Source organism: Sitophilus oryzae, unplaced genomic scaffold, assembly GCF_002938485.1.
Source record: "Sitophilus oryzae breed Bouriz unplaced genomic scaffold, Soryzae_2.0 scaffold_1640_pilon_pilon, whole genome shotgun sequence".
Taxonomy (NCBI): domain Eukaryota; kingdom Metazoa; phylum Arthropoda; class Insecta; order Coleoptera; family Curculionidae; genus Sitophilus; species Sitophilus oryzae.
The window spans coordinates 968173-992388 of NW_022146326.1; the positions used below are offsets into that span (position 1 = coordinate 968173).

At 32.0% G+C, this 24216-nt stretch overlaps 1 protein-coding gene across 4 annotated transcripts in view; it reads left to right on the plus strand.

Moving 5' to 3' along the window:
• Nucleotides 1-23689, plus strand: part of LOC115880669 — a 35273-nt gene extending 11584 nt beyond the window's left edge. Inside the window, exons 1-6 of one of the 4 annotated variants that reach the window (XM_030897953.1) lie at nucleotides 1372-1621; nucleotides 14933-15599; nucleotides 20158-20459; nucleotides 22039-22363; nucleotides 23038-23347; nucleotides 23429-23689. In XM_030897953.1, coding sequence (XP_030753813.1) covers nucleotides 1387-1621; nucleotides 14933-15599; nucleotides 20158-20459; nucleotides 22039-22363; nucleotides 23038-23347; nucleotides 23429-23575 — 1986 coding nt within the window. In that variant the 5' untranslated portion in view covers nucleotides 1372-1386 and the 3' untranslated portion in view covers nucleotides 23576-23689. Of the gene's footprint in view, nucleotides 1-1371; nucleotides 1622-8242; nucleotides 8518-12709; nucleotides 13015-14932; nucleotides 15600-20157; nucleotides 20460-22038; nucleotides 22364-23037; nucleotides 23348-23428 lie in introns of those variants that run through there. The other 3 variants (XM_030897952.1, XM_030897951.1, XM_030897950.1) reach the window with 3 other exon arrangements.
• The last annotated feature ends 527 nt before the right edge of the window (nucleotides 23690-24216 follow it).

Consider the following 24216-nt stretch of genomic DNA (forward strand, 5'->3'; position numbering starts at 1 on the left):
ATAATTTTTTTAATTGATGGTATTGGATTGGCATTATTTTTTAATTAAACGTAAGTGGAATTTATCCTTTTTTTTGCATTTTTATGACAAATAATAATAATTATTTTTTTTTATTTTTCTTAAACAAATTATTAAAAATACAAGAACTGTCCTGAAATAAAAACTATATTAGGTATTTACTTTAGATGGTCTATACTTACTTTGCTATAAATATTGTAATCTTAAATCTTACAGGGTGCTCAAAATTCTACGCCAAACTTTCTAAAATGTAAAATAATTTTTCTTTGTTTTTCAATGGAACACCCTGTATATTATTTTTTATTAGATAGAGATTTTTTGTATTTAAAGTACGCGTACACGTTTTTTACACGTAGTATTATTTCATATGGCTCTTTCAACGGTAAAATACGAGAGAAAAATAATTGTGTGGCTTTGATAAAAATTTACTGTGGAAAATGCCATATGAAATATAAAACCGCGAATATCTGCAAAACCGTTAAAAATTTTCAAATGCTCTAAATACAAAAAATATTAATTTTTTACTTCTCCCTCTATTGAAAAAAGAATATACAGGGTGTTAAAAAAAGTAAGAAAAAATATTTTATAGTTTAGAAAATTTAGCGTAGAATTTTGAACATCCTGTATGATTTACGATTACCATATTTATAGGAAAGTAAGTACATACCATCTAAAGTAAATACCTAATATAGTATTGATTTCAAGACAGTTTTTGTATTTTTAATAATTAGTTTAAGAAAGGCTGAAAAATATATTTTTTTTATTTATTTATTAATATATCTGAAACTATCGAAATAGATTTACTCATATCTCAGGATTATATAAAGTAATTTGAAAGGAAGTCAAAAATGCAATAATATACAGGGTGTTCCATTTAAAAAAAATCATCCCGATCCACTCACACTTTTTTGAGTCACCCAATAGAAGTTAAAATATTATATTGAAATACATCATAATAGATACTATAGGTATAAACTTAAACAAAATTTCCAAGTTTTTTCTTCTAGGAGCTATAGATGCCGGACGCACTATTACCGGACCCTGTATATCATTTTCATAGAATATCACTGAGTAACTTTTCATATATTATGTATTTATTCAGTTTTATCAGCTGAAAAAATATTGTCTCTGAACTTCCGTACGATAAAATTCAAACAGTTTATAATTTATTAAACTTGCAACTATTATTCTCTGTTTGACAAATTCCTATACATTACTAGAATTCGCGCAAAAAATGCATTCTCCTCAAAACGCTCCCAAAAATTAGATAATTACGAAAAAACAGAACACGATAAGATATATCGATGCATTTTTTAGTTTGTGCATCAACCATATTGCATATTGCATTTGCACAACTGTTTCTGTAAGATGATTTCGGTTCAGAAAAGATTCTATGGGTATGGTCTTTTGGGTGTATCTTCAGAACAACTTAGAGGGAATCTAAGCAAGTGGAGACCCAGAATATTGGTTTGTCTGGGTATATGTTTCTTTCTCTATGTGGTGGATTTTATTGAGCTGTATTCCGTCAGGATAGCTGACAAAATGGTACTATCCAGGAACGTACTAAAGGTTAACCTAGACGGTTTTCTGATATATACACCAGGTAACTTTTGTTTTTAATTGCTATAGTTTTTTAATCAATTTTAAATGATTTCATGTATGGACTACATAATATTATAGTCAATAAATGCATAGCTTTTACTTGATGGACCGGTGCGGTGTTGATAATAGTATATCATTTTATTAGGAATAAAAATGACACTTTTTGGAGCGAGAATGTATACGTTTAACATACAGGCGAGCCAAAAAAAGTCATTTTTACTCCGAAAAGAACAGCTATTTTTTTTAGACGCCACAAATAATTTTTTAAACAATTTCAAACGTTCCAAACAATACAGGGTGGTCCGAAATGTATTCCGGAAACTCCGGCAGCATATTCTACAGATCAAAATAAGTAAAAAGTTCTTATAAATGTATGTCCTAAAATGCTTAGTTTCGGAGATACAGGGTGTAGAAGTTTGATTTTTATTTCGATTTTTCCCAAACAATTTCTGAAGTAACGTCAATATTTGGATCAAAATTGGTATTTGGGAGTTTTGTGACACGAGAAATTTGATTTTGATGTCAAAATTACTCCTATTTGTAGGGGGCGCCACCTACATGTGTTTAACTGTTTTGAGGAGTAATAACTTTTCGACCGTACCTCTATAAAACCACTGACTAAAAAAATATACATCTCCATAATTTTTTATGTAAAAAATATGTCTTGGTAAAAATCGCTACGAGCAACCGTTCTCAAGATATTTAGAATGGAAATAGTCAATACATGTCATTATTGACAAAGCACACGTTGAGTATAGTTATTTGACTGAAATAATAAATTTTTATTTTTTTAATCATAAGTTTTTCTGCGAAAAAATGATGATTAAACAGTTTCTTTTGAATTTTTGACACAAAAAGATTTCAAATTTATGATTTCAGTCTAATTACTATTTAGTCAACATGTTTAATTGATGTCAATGGTGACATGTATTGATAATTTCGATTCCAAATATCTCGAGAACCATTACTCCTAGCGATTTTTACCAAGAGACCTTTTTTATGTAAAAAAAGTCGTAAATGTATATTTTTTTACTCAGTAGTTTTATACAGGTACCGACGAAAAGTTATTACTCTTCAAAACAGTTAAAATACATGTAGGTGGCGCCACCTACAAATGGGAGTCATATTGGCATCAAAATCAAATTTATCATGTCAAAAAACACCCATCCACCAATTTTCATCCAAATATTGACCTTGCTTCAGAAATTATTTGGAAAAAATCGAAATAAAAATAAAACTTCTACACCCTGTATCTCCGAAACTAAGTATTTTAGGACCTACATTTATACGAACTTTTTTACTTATTTTTATCTGCAGAATATGCTATCGAAGTTTCCGGAATTAATTCGGACCACCCTGTATAAAATGATTTAACAGTAACACCTATGTAATTATACAGGGTGTTTCAAAACAAAGGCGAAAAACTTTAGGGGGTGATTCCTTGTTCAAAATAAAGGGTAGTTTGCTTTATAAACGTTGGGTCAAAAGTCAACCATTAGGGAGATATCGCGGTACAAAGATGGCGGAAAAATAATGTTTTTATTTTTTATCTTGAAAACGAAAAGAGATAGACTAATCAAATTTTATGGAAGCATTACTGTTATGAAAACACACTTTCAGGTAATTTTTTTACTTTTTTAAAATGAGTGGAAGGGGTTGAAATAAACTACCCCTATCATTCTTGTTAACGAAATTTAAAGAAAAATCTCATCAAACACATGCAAAAAAAATAATTTGGATAGTTTAGTTTGTTTAGAAACTTTTTTACCTCTTGTGTTTTTTTGATAAAACTCACCGATTGGAAATTAAAAAATAAAATGTAAAGCATTACATGTCAGGACAAAAAACATTTTTAGATTAAGAATCTAGTGATAATAACGATAATATTAATCATCTAGATAATAACGTATTGCAATAGAGTAATGTCAAATAAAATAATATTAGGAACATCCTAAAAAGTAACAGCGGCCGACTAGATTTTTTCCTAAAAAAATTACAGCAGCCCACTAGATTCTTTATCAGAAAATGTTTTTTGTCCTGACATGTAATGCTTTACATTTTATTTTTTAATTTCAAATCGGTGAGTTTTATCAAAAAAATACAAGAGATAAAAAGTTTCTAAACAAACTAAACTATCCAAATTAATTTTTTTGCATGTGTTTGATAAGATTTTTCTTTAAATTCGTTAACAAGAATGATAGGGGTAGTTTATTTTAACCCCTTCCACTCATTTTAAAAAAGTGAAAAAATTACCAGAAAGTGTGTTTTCATAACAGTAATGCTTCCATAAAATTTTATTAGTCTATCTCTTTTCGTTTTCAAGATAAAAAATAAAAACATTATTTTTCTGCCATCTTTGTACCGCAATATCTCCCTAATGGTTGACTTTTGACCCAACGTTTATGAAGCAAACTACCCTTTATTTTGAACAAGGAATCACCTCCTGAAGTTTTTCGCATTTCTTTTGAAACACCCTGTATATCGAGAAACTATGGTTACGGCTGGTTGAATTTGATACTTTATGTCAGTTTAATAATATTTTTTCGTACTTTTGTGCTTTGGAGAACTACTAAAACTACAATTTAAAATTATTTTCAAAAGGTGCAGAGTGTCCCAAATAAAGTAAAAATATCAAAGTTGTATTTTTTTAACGAAACACCCTATATATTATTACATTTTTAGTTTTTACGGTTAAAAATAAAGGTAAATTTGATTAAGGTTATCGCACTTTAATCTTACCGTGTTTGAAATATTTACGATTTTGTGAAAATGCAGTAAACAATTTTAATGCTTCATTTTTCTGGTTTCTGGGCATATTTAAGTTTTTAAAATCAAATATTGTACTGAAGTTTTTCTATTTACTAAATGTTGTGTTGTAATAATAAAATTAATACTATCTTATACAGAATGTTTAAAAATTTATTTTAAATAATTACTAGCTTTAAACAGGAATAACTTGTTTAATTTAAATGGAACATCCTGTATGTTTTACGTGAATCAGATGCACAATTTAATTGTCTATCAAATTGTATTATACCATTTTTTACCTATCTCTTCAAGTTTTCGTAGAAAATGCATTTTCTTATAATTTGGTTTGGTTTGGTCGACCTCATTAATATACCCATGGAATATTGACATTTTAGATACTTTTTTAAAGCAACAAATATACAAAATATACAGGTGCTAAAACCGATAATATTACTAGCCGCTTTGTTTACAAAAAGAGTGTACTAATTAAATATACCATCATTATTTCCGTCGAAATATTAATTATTTATATAAGGTGCCCGGTGGCGAAGAGGTACAGGCTCTCGTCTACCAATCTCATGGTAGTGGGTTCGAATCCCACACCCGGCATTGCATAGCCGACTATTTTTATTTAAAATAAAAATAGTTTGGGTACCTAGGTCGACTCAGCCTTAAATGAGTATTTGGGATTCACAATCCTGATGTAATAACAGGCGGTTGAAGCGTAGTGCTAGCCACATTACCTTCCTTGTATACCGAACGGCTCTAGTATGGCAAGCTGTACCTTGCTACTCCCAAGGCGTTAAACGCTATACATATACGGGAGGTATTATTATATATATAATTGTGTTAGTTAATAAATTATTCCCAATAAATGTGGATTTGAATCAGAAATCATTATAATAATAGGCTATGAATGTGAACGTCTCTGTTGATATAAATAAGCATTTGTCAAAAACTGATATGAAACTTATAGTCTAAGAGCTAGCAACGTTTTCGAGAAAGTATTTTAGACATCTGGCTCTTTGATATATCTTTTACTATGCTCTCTGGAACAGCATGCGGCCCTTCTGGCTGCAGATACCCGTTGCGTTCACTACTGCGCATCGGAAGAAGATCCTATATATTTTTTTTAAATTTAGTCCTATAAATTCTAGTATTGAATATAAATCGAACATGTCTCCATAGCGCAGTGCATAGAGTTTTCGACTACGAACCGAGGATTCAGAGTTCGAATCCGGATCAGGGCAAAGACTTTTTTATTTTATTTTCGTTAATATTCTGAGAGTAAAGTATTAAATAGTTCTGGTGATTCAAAACACAAATATTTAATACTTTACTATCAGAATATAAACGAAAATAAAATAAAAAAGTTTTTGCCCTGACCCGGATTCGAACTCTGACTTCTCGCTTGATAGGCAAAACCTCTACGCGCTGAGCTATGGAGACTCGGTCGGTTTATATTCAATACTAGAATTTAAAGGACTAATAAAAATATAGGATCTTCTTTCAATGCGCAGTAGGTAACGCAACGTTTACCGGCAGCCAGACGGGCCGTATGCTGTTCTGGAGAGCATAGTAAAAGATATATCAAAGAGCCAGACGTCTTAAAGTACTTGTTTTTCCGACGTTGCTAGCTCTCGTACTATTATAAGGAGTTACTTTTTACCAAACTGGAGCAATTATTAATCAACGCAAACGTCAATTAGTGTCGTTCGAATACTGGAATCATCTATCCAAAAAACAACTGGAATCACATCATCATCGTATCCCATCGAGAAATCCCACAAAACACACGAAAATAGGATACCCTGTAGATGTGATGCGCAGTAGTGAACCGCAGTAGTCTACTGGCAGCCAGACGGCCCGCACTTTGGTCAGGAGAGCATAACACAAAGATAAATTAAAGAACCAGCTTTCTTAAAATTTCGTTTTCCTGACGGTGCTAGCTCTTTTACTATTATATTTTTATTAAGGTTAGATTAAATTTGTCAAAAATGTGTCAAAATGTTCGTTGTCGTACGATTTTTCTCTGTTGACAGACTGGAGTAAAATATTACGGATGAAAAATGGCGCCGAAAACGCTATGACCAATCAGAGCGCCGCCGCCGTCAGACCATCGTACCAACGGACAACGGACGCATGAAAATCAAGCTATAGTCAACATTTACATTCACATTTCACCTTGATTCGATTGATAATATATAAAATTTTTCGATCAAATTATAAAAAAAAAATTGGCGGCGGGATGCACGTATAGTCGCAAAAACTGCGACTTTGACTGATTTTGATGTTATTACAAATTTTGTTGCAAATATTATTCCTAATCTTAAATTGAAAACCGCGTTAAGCTACTGTAATTTTGGAGTTAGGTTTTTTTAAAATTTTTAACCCCCTCCCATACCCCCTTACCAACCCCCCACACCCACCAAAAACTAATGGCCAGATTCTCGGGTGCCACAGTATTTTTGTGTCAAATTTGGTTAAAATCGGTTTAGCGGTTTTTGAGTTATCGTATCGTGTTACAGACGGACAGACAGACAGACAGACATCATGGAAATATTATGTATTTAGGTCATTTATGACCCAAATAACTCATTTTGAGTGAAATTAAAAAAACTTTTTTGCCGATCTTAATATCCTACCATACCTGTTGGTATGGTCGGCTAATAAAAACAAAATTACCTTTCGTTTTTAAAAAAGTTGCGTTGGTGGTGCATACGCAAGAATGAGGTTCCATGTCCAGAATCAAAGATATAGTACATCGAAATTATACCAGCCGTCGCACAGTGGGGTATTTGACACCGATAGTTGATCGAAATTTTTTTATGTAGACCTTATATAAATTATTGCTATTTTCAATTAAAGAGGCAATAATATGAACTAAATAAAGGATAATCCGTCGATTCTAAAAAAAGAAAAACCACTGTTCCAGTGTTTCCACGGCCAATGCCACTAATGCCAATAGTAATATCGCAACTAATACTACTAATGCTACGACTGATCCGCGACCAATTTCCATATCACTAATGCCGCTACTAATGCCAAATTGTGCTATACTGCTCCTGGTACTAATGCGATCGCCTTGTACACAACAATGCCATCGCGGTTTACACCTCGCATTAGTATATCACTGATTTGCAAATTAGAGGAAACCAAGAATGTTTTTCTCATTTTATCAGCAAAGTCGCAAAAAGTCGCAGTATTTTATTTTACTGTATGAAAGCCCAATGTTTACTAAGTAAAACGCATATAGACAATATGCTGAATTCTTCGAAATGCGCAACTAAATCTGTAAGTATAATAAAAATGTCACAAATTTAATCAAATTTTCTGAACGCCTAACTTTTAGTTGCAAAAAAAATCGTTAGTATAGAGAATATCAAAATAAATAATATGTTTTTGTAGAATACATACCTGCAGCTTGCTGAGCCATTTTCAATCAAAACAATAATTTAAACATAAAAGGAGCACCAGAACAACAATAATTTATAATTTTAAACATAAAATTTAGCCATTTACCTCTTATCTCTGAGAAGTAACAACTTTGACGTTTCGTTGAAACAAATGAATGCAACTAAACACACCCATAGCAACGCCATTCATGACAGACATGATTTAACTTACCATTTATCTTTTTTTGGGAAATCTTAAACACATTTGCTTTTTCGAATTTCGATCACCTTTTTTATGCTAATACCCCACCGTGCGTCGCTGATCATTAATTTCAAATACAATTCAAATATTATAAAGTACCTTTTCGCAATGCTTTTCCAAAAATATACACCCTTAAAAATTTCATCAAAAACGAGATAAGCGTGAGAAAATGGTACGATAAAAGTTACAGAAAGCACTTTAAAGTTCGAGTGTGGTCTTGCAAGCATACAAACAACGCTTTTCGTAAAATGAACTCGAATCAGAAAAGATGCAAAGGGTACGGTCTCCTGGACGGCTCCGTGGATAACATCAGTGGTAATCTATGCAGTAATAGATTTAGGGTACTGCTTTTTCTCGTCGTATGTTTGTTCCCGTGGTCTCTGTATCTTCTTGGATATATTGAACTGGATTCGATCAGAACGGCTGATGATATGACGTTATCCAAGAATTTGTTAAATGCTGATGTAAAAGGATTTTTGATTAACACACAAGGTAAAGATTTTATGATTTCAGTTTTAATAATATATACTAGCTGATTTGTTTAAAATATATAACTTCGTACCGCCAACACTGAAGTGAAGTCCGAAATTTTCAAATAATTACAAAACTTTTTTAACTTTTTATTAATAAATAACAATATATATATTAAAATAATTTTATGTCGTCATATTATTTTCCGCTAGTGATGAGCAAATACAAGACTAAGACTCCCTTGGTCTTGGTCTTGCAGTTAATTAGTAGTCTTGGTATTGGTTCAGTTTTTGTCTTGCTGTCTTGCATTTTTTTTGATAGATTTTTACTAAAGGTACTTTCTACATAAGAATTCGTCAAATAAATGCAATTTTACTGATTTAATAAGATCAAACAAAAAATAAAAATAAAACAAATAAAACTTTAAAGGAAGAAATTATTAAAATATTTGTCTAATAATATAATTTATATTTTTCAATATACTGTGCGTCTCAAAAGTGGCTCACCCTTATAACTTTTTATTTTTTCAGATAAAAAACGAGATTTGGTCTGTTAGTATATGACATAAATTAGGATTAATTGACGTAGTCAATTGTTTTTGGTCACTTCTTGTTTCACCGGAAATAACAACAACTTTTAATTTTTAAATGGCACCCTCGGTATATTTCCACTTTATTCGATATAAAATGACACTCAATCTCAATATCATATGTCTACTTTTGATATTTTCGCATATCTATGGTTTATTCAAAGGGTTTATTTGAAATTGTAACATGGCGGTTCATAACGATAATTTGACTCGAAATACCAAGTGTATGGTACCAAATTATTCGAAAATAATTGCTTTTTCCAAATGTGCTAATGAGCCGCACCCTTATTCCATTTGAAAATATTGAGATATGATTAAAAATACGATTTGGGCATCTTTTAACCGGCCAGGACAAGACACGAAAAACATTAGACGATCAAATGTATTTTTCCAACACTACACTTGGTTTTTTATCTGAAAAAAATAGAAAAGTTATACAGGGGGGCCACTTTCGAGACGCACCCGGTATAATGAATCAGAAAATAGAATATTCGGCCACCAGTAGTCAGCGTTAATAGATCTCTTTTTTCCTTTATTTACACTATTTCAACCAAAAATTTCAACAATACATGCATAAAGATTTCAAAAATACATGATAATATACATTAGCTTACTTCGGGTTTCTCTTATTACCGATTCTGAACCGTCCTAAAACTGTGATGCGTATGCGCAGAAGGAAATATGAAGACATTATTTCATTTGCGCATGCGCTACAGAGTTCTACGACGGTTCAGAATCGGTAATAAAAAGAACCCGAACAAAGCTATTATAGAAAACCAGATAGAATTACTTGAGGCACAGTGACTTGACAGTGACTTGAGCTATTCAATAATTATGTTACGCTAGCGACTTTACAAATATTAATAAAATCACAAGTAGTAAGTACATCGTTGTGACATCGTCTCGTCTGATAATAATTTCGAAAACATATGCTAAATATTTTTCCATCAATAAAGAAAAACTGTTTCTAATCGCATAAATATCGAAATTATTGTTGCAATTCTAACAATTATATTTTCGCAATTCCTGTTCAAAAATAGACGGCCTTTAATTTTTTTAAATCAATCGTACACATGACTCATGCCAGCAGTCTCGATCATTTTTTCAACTAAGTCAGACCAAGTCTCAGTTTACAACACCCGTCTTTCGTTTACAACCGAAAAAAAGTTTATATACTTATTCTAAAACTGTTTAGGATGTATAATTTGTGAAAATTCTAAAAAATAAATAAAAAAGTAAATATTTTAATATCTTCAGACGGTCTAACTTGTATTATAATTAATTCTTCAAGCTAATAAAACTTTTTAGATGAGTTCATCTATGGTAGCTAGCATAGTTTTACGCACCGGTTTCACTAGCGGGGACATACATAACTTAGGCTATTTCGGCTATAACGAAATTTTTTGAAGGTACATAATTATAATTTTAGAAAATATTCATCCAATCCATAAATATCTTGGATTAAAAATAACTAACGATGGAAAACTCGATGTGGGTATAATAGATCGAATAATGCAAGGCAGGAGGGCAATATCTATGTTGAATGGGTTACTGTGGGATCAAGAAATTTCTAAAGCTAACAAGAAAAACATAATATAATACCGTAGTGAAAAGCATAATAACTTACGGAAGGGTGTTAAAGTATGGCAGTTGGGTTATGTATGACAATAGAAAAGCAGAACGGAGAACATGCTATAACGACCGAAATGGATTACTGGAGGAGCTCTGCCGGAAAATCGAAAAGAAAAAAATAACCAACGATAGATTTAGAGAGATTATGGGAGCAGAACACACAATTGTGGACGACATAAGAACAAAACAACTGATATGGTTTGGTCATGTGCAACGAATGCCCGATCACAGAATACCAAAACAAATTTCACTGTGGACACCGCGAGGCAGAAATAAAAGAGGAAGGCCACGATGAAGCTGGAGGGAGGATGTGGATAAAGAACTTGGAAAATAGCAAAATACCGAAAGATATTTAAACTCAAATATCTTTGGTAATACCTGATGACTTCTGGCTAAATAGAGAAGAGTGGAGGTTAGGTGTCGGAAAACGTCGTAGAACGTTATGAACCTACTTACTACTTATGTATTATATTATGTATAGAAAAATTTCATAAAAAATGTAAGCACTAGTTGATTAAAAAAAGAGAATACCATTAATATTACAAAATATATTTATCCTCTCATAGTATATGTCTATTTAATTTTTGACTAGGTATGTAATGTGCACAACATGTTACTCACTTGTTTCGTCGAACTGCTTGAATCCATTTTTGCTATTGATCAAATCGATGTGAGTAGCTGTAAAGCTATAAAATGTTATTTCGGCAGAGTTGAATATCCGGGAAAATTGAGTTATTGAATGGGGGGAGGGGGGTTATTTACCACGTAATTACATCCTCCTTTATACTTAAGTTACATTTACGAGTAAACCGTACACGGGTACTCGTATAGGAGTACGAGTTTTATTTACATTTAAATTTAGAATCGTATGCCATTAAAGTGTGTAAATATGGCGCCTAATAATAAAGCGTGCTGCTATAGCCGGAATTCTAATGTTAATAATGAAAAAAAGAATAGAATATCAACAGATTGTTAGAAAAAAAAGCGAGTGTGGGTTAAAGCCTCTTCACAATCAAGAAGTGTTTAAGATCTCTATATTCTTTGCTTCTTACATCCCATAAACAGTTCATATTGTGGTAAAGATCTATAAATCGATCAATATTCTCCGGCGATAACTTATTTGCCGCCATTTTTGTCAATAAACAAAACCGGTACTCGTAATGAAATCGGATCTAACTCAACTTTGAAACAAACACATATACGATACGCATTACGAGTTCCTATTTACATATGCGAAATCGTATACGATTCGCTTACTCGTATACGACTTACTCGTAAATGTAATTTCGGCTTTATTACGCGTTAAAATTTTTCGCCAATTTTATTAACATTTGAAATTGTCACAACACAACGCGAAGCTCAATTCGAGTTTTTTTTCACTTAATTTTTACTACCCAAAACAGCGTTACATAACACAAACCTCGTACATGTGTGTTTTTAGTTTCAATAACTGACTATTAAAAACTAAAATGCTTAAATATTATGACAAAGCCACGATTTTAATATTATTTCATTGCGATCAACATCGAAACTGCCTGAAATACAGAGCGAAAACTTCTAATTTCAGCCGTATCGAGCGCTGCGGTCGGATTTTTTTGAAATCAACTGAAATGCAACACGCCTATATATTATTAAGGTTGATAGAAGAAATGAAATAAAAAAAGAAAAGAGTGATCTCAGACACAAGTTGAATCAAAGCGAGCATCCAGCTATAGGACATCTCAGATTCGCTATGCTAGAACTTACAAAATGGAAAGCCCTAAGAGATATTTAAGTGCTTCTCTTCAAATTGAATGACAAGAGCTTAGTCGTCAGTACATTCGGGTAGTTAATAACACACCAAAGTGTTTTTTATTACTTAAGTATCGTTTGAATTCTATGAATTATCTTCAATAGCAATTCCTGTTCAAATATAAATACCTTAAATAAAAAATAAAATAAAAAAATCATCGAGAATCAGATAAGCGTGAGAAAATGGCACGATAAAAGATACTGAAAACACTTCAAAATTCGAGTGTGGTCTCGAAAGCATCCAAACAACACTTTTCTTAAAATGAACTCCGTTCAGAAAAGATGCAAAGGGTACGGTCTCTTGGACGGTTCCGTGGATAACATTAGTGGTAATCCATGCAGAAATAGATGTACCGTACTGATTTTTCTCGTGATATGTTTGTTTCCTTGTTCTCTGTACCTTCTTCGGTATATAGAACTGGATTCGATCAGGATGGCTGATGATATATACCTATCTAGGAAGTTGTTAAATGCCGATCAAAAGGGTTTTTTGATTAATACTCCAGGTAACGATTTTATTTTTTTTATAATATGTATAATACAGGATTGTTAAAAAATATCTCTAGGATTGCTAAAAAATATCTCTCAATTTTGTCATACAGGTTGATTCTAGGGTGTAGAGGGTCGATATGAAGCGATTTTTCGAAATTCCAGTTCCAAGGGGGTGAAACCACCCCTTAAATATTAGAATATTTTTTTATTTAAAAAACGGTCAAGTTTCCGAAAAAACGCTTAAACACGTATATTTTATTGTGTTTTTTTACATATTTTAAGATTTTTTAAGAATGTATACAGGGTGTTTCATAAAATATGACCATTGAGTAATCACGATTCTGCTTAAACTGCTTGACGTTTAAAGCTCATTTTTGGCAATCGGATTGACTGTGGGGTGTAGAGGTTCGATAAGGAGAGGTTTCTCGATTGTTTTTTCTCATGCTGACATAAATGTGAGAAAATTTTATCCAGTTTGTATGTTAATGGAAATTTTTGCTTTGCTTTATCATCACTATTACAAATGATTAATTCGACGCGAACGAAGTCGCGGGTATACGCTAGTAATTATCATAAATACGGCAGACAACGCAGGACTATAGAGTATTGAGTCCATCCATACATGCTTTCTCTATCACGTCTTTCTTGGAGTACCCCAGAAAGTTTATAATTATAGAGTTCTTCCTATTTCTCAACCTCTCCGACAAATTTTTCGGAGAGTTGTTCAGTTCTTAATCACCTATTTTTAAAATATTTAAAATTGAATACGGGCAATTTTAAAACTACAATGCAACTGCGACCGCGGGAAATGATCGCGAACAACAGGTTTGTGACTGATTGCAAACTATAGTTCCATTCTCCAACTAGTTCTTTTTTTCCGACTTCAGAATAACTGAAATCCTTGACATGAAAACGTGTTCCTGTTTTACATTCTAAATACTTTTTTGTGTAGGTATGAACTTAATCTAGTAGATACTGTAATTTAGATCATCAATACCGCACCGAGAAAAAACGAAAATAAACAAAAATGAACCAAAAAACCAAACCCAAGCAATCAAAACACGCTGTAAGTTAAAACGCGTCTGTTTACGAATTCCAATTGCCGAGTAGTTTTCAAATCATGCTGTATTTTACAATATTTTATCAAATAATGAAAATAGTACATTTCCACAAGAAGTTTTTTCGCGTGTCTATGTTTAGAAATATTTCTAAAATGAAAAACAGAAACATGTTTTCATGTAACTGGTTTCAGCTATTCTAAAGTTGAAAAACTGAAAATTATGCATTTCCGCAGAATTTTTTTTGTTACATACTATTTAAAAAGGCTTCCAAATACTAAACAAACAAATATTGCTTACATAAATGATTTCAAGTAAACCAAAGTAGCCTTATTGGGACCCGATTCTGTAAACATATTTCGTGTCTAGTGACTCATCAATCGTATACAAATAGTATAGGCTAGACAGGAAATTTCTTGCTACAGAGCTAGGGTGAGGACACATAGGAACAATGCGCCGACGCCGGCGCCTTAAGCCGCCTCGTTTGTTCTCAGCTTTATACAGAATCCCACTACTGATTAGTGCTGGTTCCAGCTATTCTAAAGTTGAAAAACTCGAAAAGGATGGATTTTTGCAGTTCATTTTTTATGACATACTATTCGAAAAGGCTTCAAAATACTAAATCAACAAAAATACCAAACCAAACTGATTTCAAGTAAACGAAAAGTCCTTTTTTTAAATTGGTTTGATTATTTTTTAACCTGTTACATTTTCTGTATATTTTATTTTTGTAACTTCAAAATTAAAGACTTTAATAAAAAAAAGAAACAAACTTTATTGTATTGATAAAATATTAAAAAATTGCAGTTACTTATAAACAAAACAAGCAAGAGCTCATGATATCTTTTCAATACCACTTTACTTTTATTTTCAGGCTGTAAGATTCCTGAAATGAACCCTTTCGACGCATCGGTTAAAGCATTCGTATCAAAACCAGACATGATGGTGTGCAATAAAAACATACCCCCTTTGTTTGACAGCAATCTAACGTCAATTTACTTGGTAGAACCGGCGCTGAAACATTACAACATCTCTAACTCAACCGAGTTGACGTGTTGCTATAAGAGTTTTTGGCGGGAAGACCCAAAAGGATCCGACAACGATAAGCAGATGAAATTTAGCGAGAACTGTACAAATATTGAAGATTTTTCTGCTTATATTATTGACGAATTCATAAAAGTGACCTGTGATTATGAAACTAAACAAATCTATGAAGATTACTTTGCTTTTGTGCCAAAGAAAAGAAATGAATCTATAGATAGATCCGATAGACTCAAACCCAATATACTTATAGTGGGTTTGGACGCGGTATCAAGGGTGAATTTCCACAGGCAGATGCCTAGAACGCTGGGTTATTTGGTGAATAAGCTTGGGGCGGTTGAAATGCTAGGGTACAACAAGGTTGCTGACAACACGTTTGTAAATCTGATGCCGGTGCTGAGTGGACATTTTGTGGACGAACTGAAACAAACGTGTTGGCCCAATGACACTGTTAGATTTGATGACTGCTCGTTTCTGTGGAATAATTTTAGTGACAAGGGGTAAGTATATAGACAGGCTGGAAAACATGAATCAATCAATCAATCAATCATTGCTTTATTGTTTGTTATAAGATTTCTCTTGTTTTAATAAGCTGTGGCAAATAATAAAAATTGAACAAATTCAATATACAGGGTGTTTCAAAAAGCATGTGGGGAGATTCCTGGGGAATTACATTCCGGAAACTTCGCCAGCATATTCTGCAGATAAAAATAGATTAAAAAGTTCGTATAAATGTATGTCCTAAAATGCTTAGTTTCGGAGATACAGGGTGTAGAAATTTCATTTTTATTTCGATTTTTTTCAAATAATTTCTGAAATAACGTCAATATTTAGATGAAAATTGGTGTCTGGGAGAGTTTTTTGACATGAGAAATTTGAATTTGATGTCAATATGACTCCTCCTGGTAGACTGGTAGAGGGCGCCACATACATGTGTTTTAACTGTTTTGTAGCGTAATAACTTTTTGTCTGTACCTGTATAAAATTACCAAGGAAAAAAATATATATCTCTGTGATTTTTTACGTAAAAAATATCTCTTTGTAAAAATCGCTACGTGCAACAGTTCTCAAGATGTTTAGAATGGAAATAGTCAATACATGCCATTATTGACGAAAAATAAACACGTGTAGATAGTTACTTCACTGAAATAATAAATTCGGGATTTTTTTTTTAAATTAATCATATTTTTTCTGCAAAAAAAATGATGATAAAACAGTTTTTGTTGAACTTTTGATACAAAAACCTTTCAAATTTATGATCTCAGTCTAATAACTATTTAGTTAACATTTCGATTCCAAATATCTCGAAAACCATTACTCGTAGCGATTTTTACCAAGAGCCTTTTTTACGCAGAAAACGTCGTAAATGTATATTTTTTTACTCAGTAGTTTTATACAGATACGGACGAAAAGTTATTACTCTTCAAACCAGTTAAAAAATATTTAGGTGGCGCCCTCTACTAGTAGGAGTCATATTGACATCAAAATCAAGTTTCTCATGTCAAAAAACTTCCAGACACCAATTTTAATCCAAATATTGACGTTACTGCAGAAATTATTTGGAAAAAATCGAAATAAAAATGAAATTTCTACACCCTGTATCTCCGAAACTAAGCATTTTTGGACATACATCTATACGAACATTTTTACTTATTTTTATCGGCAGAATATGCTGCCAAAGTTTCCGGAATACAGTTCGGACCACCCTGTATACTGTCTATATTCCAGTTCCAAGGGGGTGAAACCACCCCTCAAATATTACAAAATTTTTTATTTAAAAAACGGTCAAGTTTCTGAAAAATCGCTTAAACACGTTTATTTTATTTTGTTTTTTTACATATTTTAAGATTTTTTAAAAATGTATACAGGGTGTTTCGAAAAATCTGGTCATTGATTAATCACGATCCTGCTTAAAGCGCTTGACGTAAAAAGCTGATTTTTGGAAAACGGATCGACTTTAGGGTGTAGAGGTTCGATAAGAAGGGATTTTTCGAAACTCGAATTCTAAGGGGGTGAAATCACCCCTCAAATATTAGAATATTTTCTATTTAAAAACTCTTAAAGACGGTATATTTATTTTGTTGTTTTACATATTTTAAGACTCTTTAAAAAATTAGTGTTTCATAAAATATGACCATTGAGTAATCACGATTCTGCTTAAACTGCTTGACATTTAAAGCTGATTTTTGGCAAACGGATTGACTGTGGGGCGTAGAGGTCCGCTAAGAAGGGGCTTCTCGAATCTCAAATTCCAAAAGGGTGAAAACGCCCCTCAAATATTACAATATTTGTTATTTAAAAAACGGTTAGTCTTTCGGGAAAACGCTTGGACACGCATAATTTATTTTGTTTTTTTACATATTTTGAAATTTTAAAAAATCATACAGGGTGTTCCAAAAAATATATGGAATTTTTGACATGAGAAATTTGATTTTGATGTCAATATGACTCCAACTTGTAGAGGGCGCCACCTGCATATTTTTTAAATGATTTGAAGAGTAATAACTTTTCGTCCGTACCTGTATAAAACTACAGAGTAAAAAAATATACATTTACGACGTTTTTTACTTAAAAAAGGTCTCTTGGTAAAAATCGCTACGAGTAATGGTTCTCGATATTTGGAATCGAAATTAGCAATACCTGTTATCATTGACATAAATTAAACGCGTTGACTAAATAGTTATTAGACTAAAATAATAATTTTAAAATGTTTTTATACCAAACATTCAATAGAAACTGTTTTAACGTTATTTCGCAGTAAAATTTATGATTAATTTAAAAATTAAAAATTTCCCAAATTTATCATTTCAGTCAAATAACCATCTACTTTCAACATGTTTATTTTTTGTCAATAATGACATGTATTGACTATTTCCATCCTAAATATCTTGAGAACGGTTACTCGTAGCGATTTTTACCAAGAGGCATTTTTTACGTGAAAAGTTACGGAAATGTATATTTTTTCACTCAGTAGTTTTATACAGGTACGGACAAAAAGTTATCACTCTTCAAAACAGTTAAAACACATGTAGGTCGCGCCCTCTACAAGTAGGAGCCATATTGACATCAAAATCAAATTTCTCATGGAAAAAAACTTCCAGACACCAACTCTCATCCAAATATTGACATTACTTCAGAAGTTATTTTGAAAAAATCGAAATAAAAATGAAACTTTCTACACCCTGTATATTACGCACATACATTTATACGAAATTTTTGACATATTTTTATCTGCAGAATATGCCGTCGAAGTTTCCGGAATACTATATGTACGGTATATAAAATTAATATTAACATTTTTAATGACATAAATAACATTCTTTTCTAAAACTTAAACGCTAAACAGTAATTCAGATAATACTTTTAGTATTTTTCAAAACTAAGAGGCTCAGATAAAAACATGAAGTGAATGATTTTTAAAGCATTTAAGTCTTGAAATACATTTTTTGCCACATAACAAATCAATAAACTAAACAGTTTGAAAAACACGGCTTATATCTGTTGATACTTATGTTCATTTATTTTAAGAGGAAAAAGGCAGATAAGTGATTAGTGACCTAACAATATAAAAATAAACAATTCTCACGATTAAAAAAATACCTATCTCAAGTGGAAGTTGGAGGTATATTCAAACTATTATGAAATAATCTATAAATATCAATATCAATATAAATTTTCCATTAGTGTTGAAATATTTTTATTTTTCTACACAATGATGGTGGATTTTTAATCTATTGCTTTGCGCATTTCAGCTTTTTTACATTATTTAGGCAAAACCGGTCATTCACCCTAACCTGAAGCATATATTTTTCTCAATAAATTCTGCCTCATTGGGATTTCAGATTTTAGTATTATACACAGGGTGGTCCGAATTGTATTCGACCACCCTTCGGCAGCATATTCGGCATATAAAAATAAGTAAAAAAGTTCGTATAAACTTGTATCCTAAATACTTCGTTTCTGAGAGGCAGGACGTAGGAAGTTTAATTTTTATTTCGATTTGGGAGCTTTTTATTTTTTTTAAATTAACCATAAATTTTTCTACTTACCAGAGTATGATGCAGAAGTTTCCCGAATATAATTTGGACCACCCTGTATATTATTTATTTTTTTATCAGCGATTCTCTAATATAGCATGATATTGTTTTGCTTCACCTTTATAAATGACCACGACCCGCCACTGGTTTTAATCATCTGCTGATGACGCTAATATACAGGGTCCGGCAATAGTGCGTCGGGCATCTGTAGCTCCTAGAATAAAAAACTTGGAAATTTTGTTTAAGTGCTAACCTAAAGTATGTACTAGGATGTATTTCAGGAAAATATTTTAACTTTTACAGGGTGGCTCAAAAAAGTGAGTGGATCGTGATAATTTTTCTAAATGAAACACCCTGTATATTAGTGCATTTTTGGCTTCCTTTCAAATTAGAATGAAATTTTCAAATTCATATGAAATAATACCGCGAGTATCTACGAAGCCGTTAGAAATACTCTAAACATAGAAAATTTTCATTTTTTATTTCTCCATCTATTAAAAGAATAATATACAGGGTGTGCCATTTAAAATAACGAAGAAAAATTATTTTATATTTTCGAAAATTTGGCGTAGAGTTTTGACCACCCTGTATGATGTAAGATTACGATATTTATAGCAAAGTAAGTACAGACCATCGAAAGTAAACACCTAATATACTTTTGATTCCAGGACAGTTCTTGTATTTTTAATATTTTTTTAAAAAGCGCTGAAAAAAATATTTTTTGCTATTTATTTATTAATATCTATAAAACTATCAAAACTTATTTAAGCCAAAAATGTAATAATATACAGGTGTTCTATTTTAAAAAAATCATCCTGATCCACTCACACTTTGTTGAGTCACCCCGTAGAGGTTAAATTATTTTCCTGAAATACATCCTAATACATACTTTAGGTTTGCACTTAAACAAAATTGCTCAGTTTTTTATTTTAGGAACTATAGTTGCCCGGCGCACCATTGCTGAACCCTGTATAAAATAATGCTTTATTTTACGATTATTTCCATTTTCCAACAATTTCAGATACGCCACTACGTTCGGAGAAGACTGCGCTTGGATGGGCATATTCAACTTCGTGAAGAGAGGCTTCGGAAAACAGCCTGTGGATTACTACTACAGCCCATACTCCTGGATAACTGAGAACGCCATTGGCAACGACAAGGATTTTAATTGCGAGCTGTGCCTAGGCGGAAGAAAAGTTTACTCGACAGCGTTGGACTACGTCAGCAAAGTAGTCCAGACGATGGCGATTGATTCGCAGCCGCATTTTACGTTTTTCTGGACTGTTAGTTTGTCCCATGACTACCTCAATTATCCCTCATTAGGTAAGAGAAGTATTAAATTTTAAAATACTCATATACAGAAGGCAGTGATGGGCAAATACCCAACGGATAGATAAATAAAATCTGGGTATATACAGGGTGTCCCAGAAATAAGTGCAAGAATTTTAAGGGGTGGTAGATCTGGTCAAAAGAAACATATTTTCTCTTTGCCATCTTTAAAATAAATTGAATATAACCGAGATATATAACTTTGAAAATTTAAAAAAATAATGGCAACATTTTGAGAGCCGCTGGCCGCGGCGAGCTTGCGTCATGCGACGATATTAAGCGATGTTGCCGTAGTTGCAACAAGTTCAAATTCAAGACATTCGAAGCAATCAAATTCGTATTAAATTTTAAAAATAAAACAGAGAAACGTGAAAGGAAACAAACAAAACAAAAATGAATTTATTGTTCGTCTGGCTGTTTTCGATATGTTGAATTCTCAATTACGATAAGCATTTTAGAAATTGCTTTTTTGTGACCTGATTGTGAATAATATGATGAATCATTTTATTAAATTTATTCCAAATAAAGTTATTTTGCAGTATAATAAAGATTTTCGTAAACGTCATAAACGTAATGTTTTAGTTAATATTTGGTGGTTTTTGTTAAGTTTTCATTGAAAGGGTAAGTACAAAATATAATTAATGTCTTTTTTTCTAGAATTATTAGTAATGGGCACTGATAAATGATTAAATTTAACATTCCTAATTTTTTGTGTAGAAATTTGTCTGTCGATTTATAATAAATATAGAATAATGTAGAATGTGGATAACACAGGAGGTTGCAACACTGCAAGGTTTAGATACACCGTAGAGAAATCCCAGGTGAATAAACAAGTGGCACTAAAAAGTTTTTTAAAATTTCTCGGAAATTGTCAAGAAAAATTTTAAATTTTCAACAATTTTTTTTCACAAAAAAACCTCATAGGCGTGTCTAGGGTCGAAATATACTACCAGTTAAAATATTTGCACTTATTTCGGAGACACCCTGTATGTACTTGGGTATTTAGATAAACCCCCTTATTTTACAAAAGAAGTTCCCGACGACTGCATTGGAATTATACCTGGTATTATACACGGTATAATACCAGGGATATACCAGTATATCAGGAATATATCTACAATATTCTCTATACTCTATACCGCCTGGGTGAGAAAAGTGAAAGTTTTCTAATTTGAATCATCTTTGTTTCGCTTCTTTTATGAGGGTTTATTTATTTGGGGTGTTTTGAACTTTTACCGAAATATCAACATTTTGTTTTTCCTCGTATAATTGACAGATGAAAGAGTTTATCTAAAATGTGATTCTTCAAATAATTTGATCACAATTTGATTAACTATGAAGCCCATTATTTTGATATTTCTAATGGTTTCCAAACTATGTGGTAATTTTTAACTATGTATTTATTTTATTTTCATATGCAATCACATATGTAATGCAAATTGCTAATATCACTTATTCACCCTGTACATAGTTTAATTTCATCATAATTTAATTGAATATGATGCTCATTTTTTGGTATTTTTACTAAAATGCTTTTAAAACATTTTTAAACAGTTTATACTTTATATTTTAGGTGACTCGACTTATTACAATTTTTTCAAACGACTAAAAGACGATGGCCTTATAGAAAATACAGTTGTGGTCTTCATGAGCGATCACGGAATCAGATGGGGCGACATAAGACAAACCTACCAAGGACAACTGGAAGAACGACTGCCTTTCGTGTACATAGTGGTACCTGATTGGATCAGAACAGAGTACCCCAAATCGTTTGCTAATTTGAAGAGAAATTCCAGACGGTTGACTACACCGTTCGATTTGCACGAAACGCTTAAAAGTTTTTTGCATGTCGAGAGTTTGGGAAAAGAGAAAGTAACAGTGGATTATAGTAGTAGAAGGTATGTGATAGAATTTAATAAATTAGTTATACAGGGTGAGTCTTAAATAAGTGCAAATATTTTTAGTGGTAGTATATTTCGACCCCAGAAATACGCCGAAATGAGTTTTTTTCGCGAAAAAAGAATTTTGAAAATTTCAATTTTTTTATTTAAAAAACATAGTTTGTTGACAATATGGCAACATGGGTAGTAGATTAAATTTACAAGAAAGAACATCCCTTTGACAAGGAAAGAGAGGGACGGGTAATACCCATGACCAGTAGAAATTCTGTGAGCGCCAAATCGCTAGACTCCACGCCAAGGTCGTTTGTGAAAATAAGTATTTAAATAATTTCAAGGCTTCATTTTAACAAAAAATCACTTTTTTGGAAATTTTTAAAGTAAAATAACTCAGTTATTTTGAATTTATTTGAAAAACGGTAAAGAGAAAATATGTTTCTTTTATCGAGAACTACCAGCCCTGAAAATATTTGCACTTATTTAACTCACCCTGTATATACGGAACGCACCCCATATTTCTATTTTATAAAAGAATCTATGACGTTATTAAAGCGGCATCTCTCGATCCTCTTCATCGTCATCGATTATAGAAATCTCGAAATTATAGAATTGTCGAGAGATGTTGCTAGGCATTTCGTTATATCTATCGTTCACAATATTATAATTTATTTCAGCTACAGTCTTTTCGATGAAGTTCCCGCCAATCGAACGTGCGAAAGTGCCGAAATTAGCGCCCACTGGTGCACCTGTCAACAGAGCGTCGACGTGAACGTCAGCGACGCCAGCGTGATCGAGGCTGCGCAGTTCGCTGTCGGCTACATGAACGACCAGCTGCGCGGTTATGCGCAGTGCGTTAAATTGACGTTGGACGACATACTCAACGCCAGATTATTGTACCATACCGAAAAAGAGATAGAAAAGGGAAACGATTTGAAGGATTACACGGTTACGATAAGGACAACGCCTGGAGAAGGTGTTTTTGAGGTAAGATCTTAAGTTTAACCGAAGGTGATAAATACATGGAATGTTATTTGTTTCTTTAATTCCTTTTATTTAATATTTCAGGCCACTGTGAGAGTGAAAAACAATGTTTTTACAGCTGTCACAGGCACCGTGAGTCGCTTAAATTTATATGGAAAACAAAGCAGTTGTATGACGGATTTCCATTTGAAATTGTACTGTTATTGCGATAGTTTGTTAAAAACGTTTTAGTTTTTAACACAGGTGATATAAATATAAATGTATATATTTATTTTTTAAACCATTTACATTTTATCATTTTCAGTCATTATAAGTTATTTCAAAATATATTTATTTATTTACCAATGAAAGTGTATTTGTTACTTTTTTTGTTTTTAATTTAATGAACAAAAGTCTTTAAAAAATGGTGTAAGAATGTAGATATATTTATATCAAGAACTGGTAAACTAAAAACATCATTTTTGACCTTATTAAGAAACTTTTCTAAATACGTTTCTCTCTCGACTGTTTAGTCAAAGAATAGATCTTCTCTCTGGTTTAGTATTTATTGCTAGTAATTAAATAAGTGGCCCACCCTGTATAATATGTATTTAGAGATCTAGGATCTAGACATGTGTAAAAATGATCGACTATATTCTGCATAGATATTCTGACTCTTCAATATTTTACTGTCAAGTGTTTGAATTTTTTTGAAATCATATGGTGGGTTCATACAACCAAATAAAATAAAATAAGAATAAAATAAAATAAAATAAGAAAGTTGGTTATATGGGATACCGTACATGCGTTCATACAGCCAAATAAAATAAGAAGTCTTTTATCTTTTAACTTCTTGTTTTATTTTATGTGAAAACGGCTTTGCGCAAGCTTAA